The sequence below is a fragment of the Puntigrus tetrazona genome, chromosome 7 (assembly GCF_018831695.1).
Source record: "Puntigrus tetrazona isolate hp1 chromosome 7, ASM1883169v1, whole genome shotgun sequence".
In the NCBI taxonomy this organism is placed as follows: Eukaryota; Metazoa; Chordata; class Actinopteri; order Cypriniformes; family Cyprinidae; genus Puntigrus; species Puntigrus tetrazona.
The window spans coordinates 23,650,221-23,652,259 of NC_056705.1; the positions used below are offsets into that span (position 1 = coordinate 23,650,221).

At 42.4% G+C, this 2,039-nt stretch overlaps 1 protein-coding gene across 1 annotated transcript in view; it reads right to left on the reverse strand.

Moving 5' to 3' along the window:
• The window catches only part of LOC122348753 (T-cell immunomodulatory protein), an 18,272-nt gene that overhangs the window by 4,576 nt on the left and 11,657 nt on the right, over nt 1-2,039 (reverse strand). The window contains exon 4 of the mRNA XM_043244593.1: nt 1,229-1,346. Within this exon, the coding sequence (XP_043100528.1) occupies nt 1,229-1,346 (118 nt within the window). The remainder of the gene's footprint in view (nt 1-1,228; nt 1,347-2,039) is intronic.

Genomic DNA, 2,039 nt, shown 5'->3' on the forward strand with positions numbered 1-2,039 from the left:
GCCTCGATTTTTGCGCAAACAGCTCATGAGGTGCACAGTTCCATCTGTGAACGGCTCGCATTACCAAATAATCCACATCGAACATCGGGGTCAATCGAGGACCTTAACAAGATTTTTCCTCCGATTCTCAGGAGGGGAAAATCTGGCCTAAAAATCCTGTAGTGTATTCCAGGCTTAACTTTACCCGTATCCCGTATAATAAAATATCAACACAATAAGTACACCTTATTATTTTTTGATACAAGTATACATCAGTAAAGGCCACTTAATATAACTGAACAGCAACTTGGCTAGGCTGATCTTAAACCAGCTATGCATGCATTTTTCAGCTGGGAAATTCTAGAGCTATAAATAAATATATATATACCAACAGTAAACTGAACGACAAGTCGCCTAATTGGAAAGATGGTTTCACGTTTACCCCAACTGGATGCGTTTCTTGGGGAATGTTACATAAGATGTTTCTGCACTCAAAGACACTTAAAAACTAATTAGAACAGAATGCAGTGGTCTTTAAAAGTTGGACTATTTCAAACTTGAAATGGCGTTTAAAAACGGCATGAGATGTGACGCAATAGTCAAAAATATATGTCTGAATGCGTAGGGCTGTAACTATCCTGAAAGAGTTACACCATGCAGACGGTCTAACAGCTAAAAGCCCAGCGCGGCACGCTAATTAAATTTTAGATCAACTCATCAACCTCACAAATCAGTCATGGGACAACTAGCTGATTAGCTGACGGTTGTGACCCATCCTGAGCGTTTAAAAGGAACAAATTCACACATTCAGAGGTAAAGACAGCGTACAAGAAAACAAACAATCACCTTCCCACACACAAAGACAAAACTCTGGTGTTCACGTGCACAAACTCACACATAACACCCTGGAGGACATGTTGTGTGGGATAATGAGGAACAGATTTGATATGCTGAAAGGACAGAACAAAGCAATTAGCGGCATAGCAGTGTGTGTGGAGCACCCTCAGAGAGAGCCGGAGGGCAGGGCCACACACAGACACACCCATCTGCTCAGATCTTCACACACACATGTGCGGAACAAAGACCGAGGGATGAGTCTGTGCGAGGCCGCAATCCTTCAACTGCAGAAGGAAACGCAGATGCTGGAGTGTTTCAAGCAGATCCACAGCAGGATGAGTGATGTACAATCGGCCTCAGATCAGAGGAGTGAGAGAGGCTGGAAATGAAAGGATGAGATGTTCCTTCTCACCTTCTCCTGCCAGTGCAGTATCCCGATGATGACGAGAATAAAGACGCAGACGCCAATCAGCGCTATCGCTGTCAATAAGACTATATTACTGGGGGTTAGGTAGAGCTTTGCACTCCAGCTAGAAAAACACAGACAGAAAGACAAAAGAAAACTTTTCAGAGCACCGTCTTTAAAACTTTAAACATCATTCAAAACTCTGAGAGAGCACATGAAGACATTACACGGAGCGAAACCTGTGTAGATCATCAAAACTGTGACATGTGGAGTTTACAGCACTGAAGAAAACTCTTATTAGCTCTGTGTACCTTCATGCGCGAGCTTTAATACGATGATTCAAAGACCTAGAGAAAGCTAAATATAATCAGTCCTGACGCATTCTCTGACAAGCTGAAACATCAGGACATCAAGATGAGCCGCTTTAAATAACAGACGGAGAGCGAGAGAGGTGGAACGCTCTCCATTTACTGGAGAGAATGGAACGAGAGATGCTCTGTTTATCATTGCGAATTGTTTGATAGCAAAACAGCAGCTGAAGGAGCCCGAACACCGGGGTCTGTGGGGAATAGCGGGAAATCAAGTGATCTGCTCAAATATTTATGATAGAGTTTGGTGGACAGCTTCATTAAGATACATTTTGGCTGTGCTGGTAAACACATTAAATATTAATACCTGAGGAAATACCTTCTCACGGTCTTGATTAAGGCTAGTGACGGATGCAGTGAAAGTGTGAAACCGCTTTTAATTACTTTAACAAGTTTATTATGCTTTCAAGTTTATTCTCTCTAATTGGCTGCGAGTTTGCATCTCTACT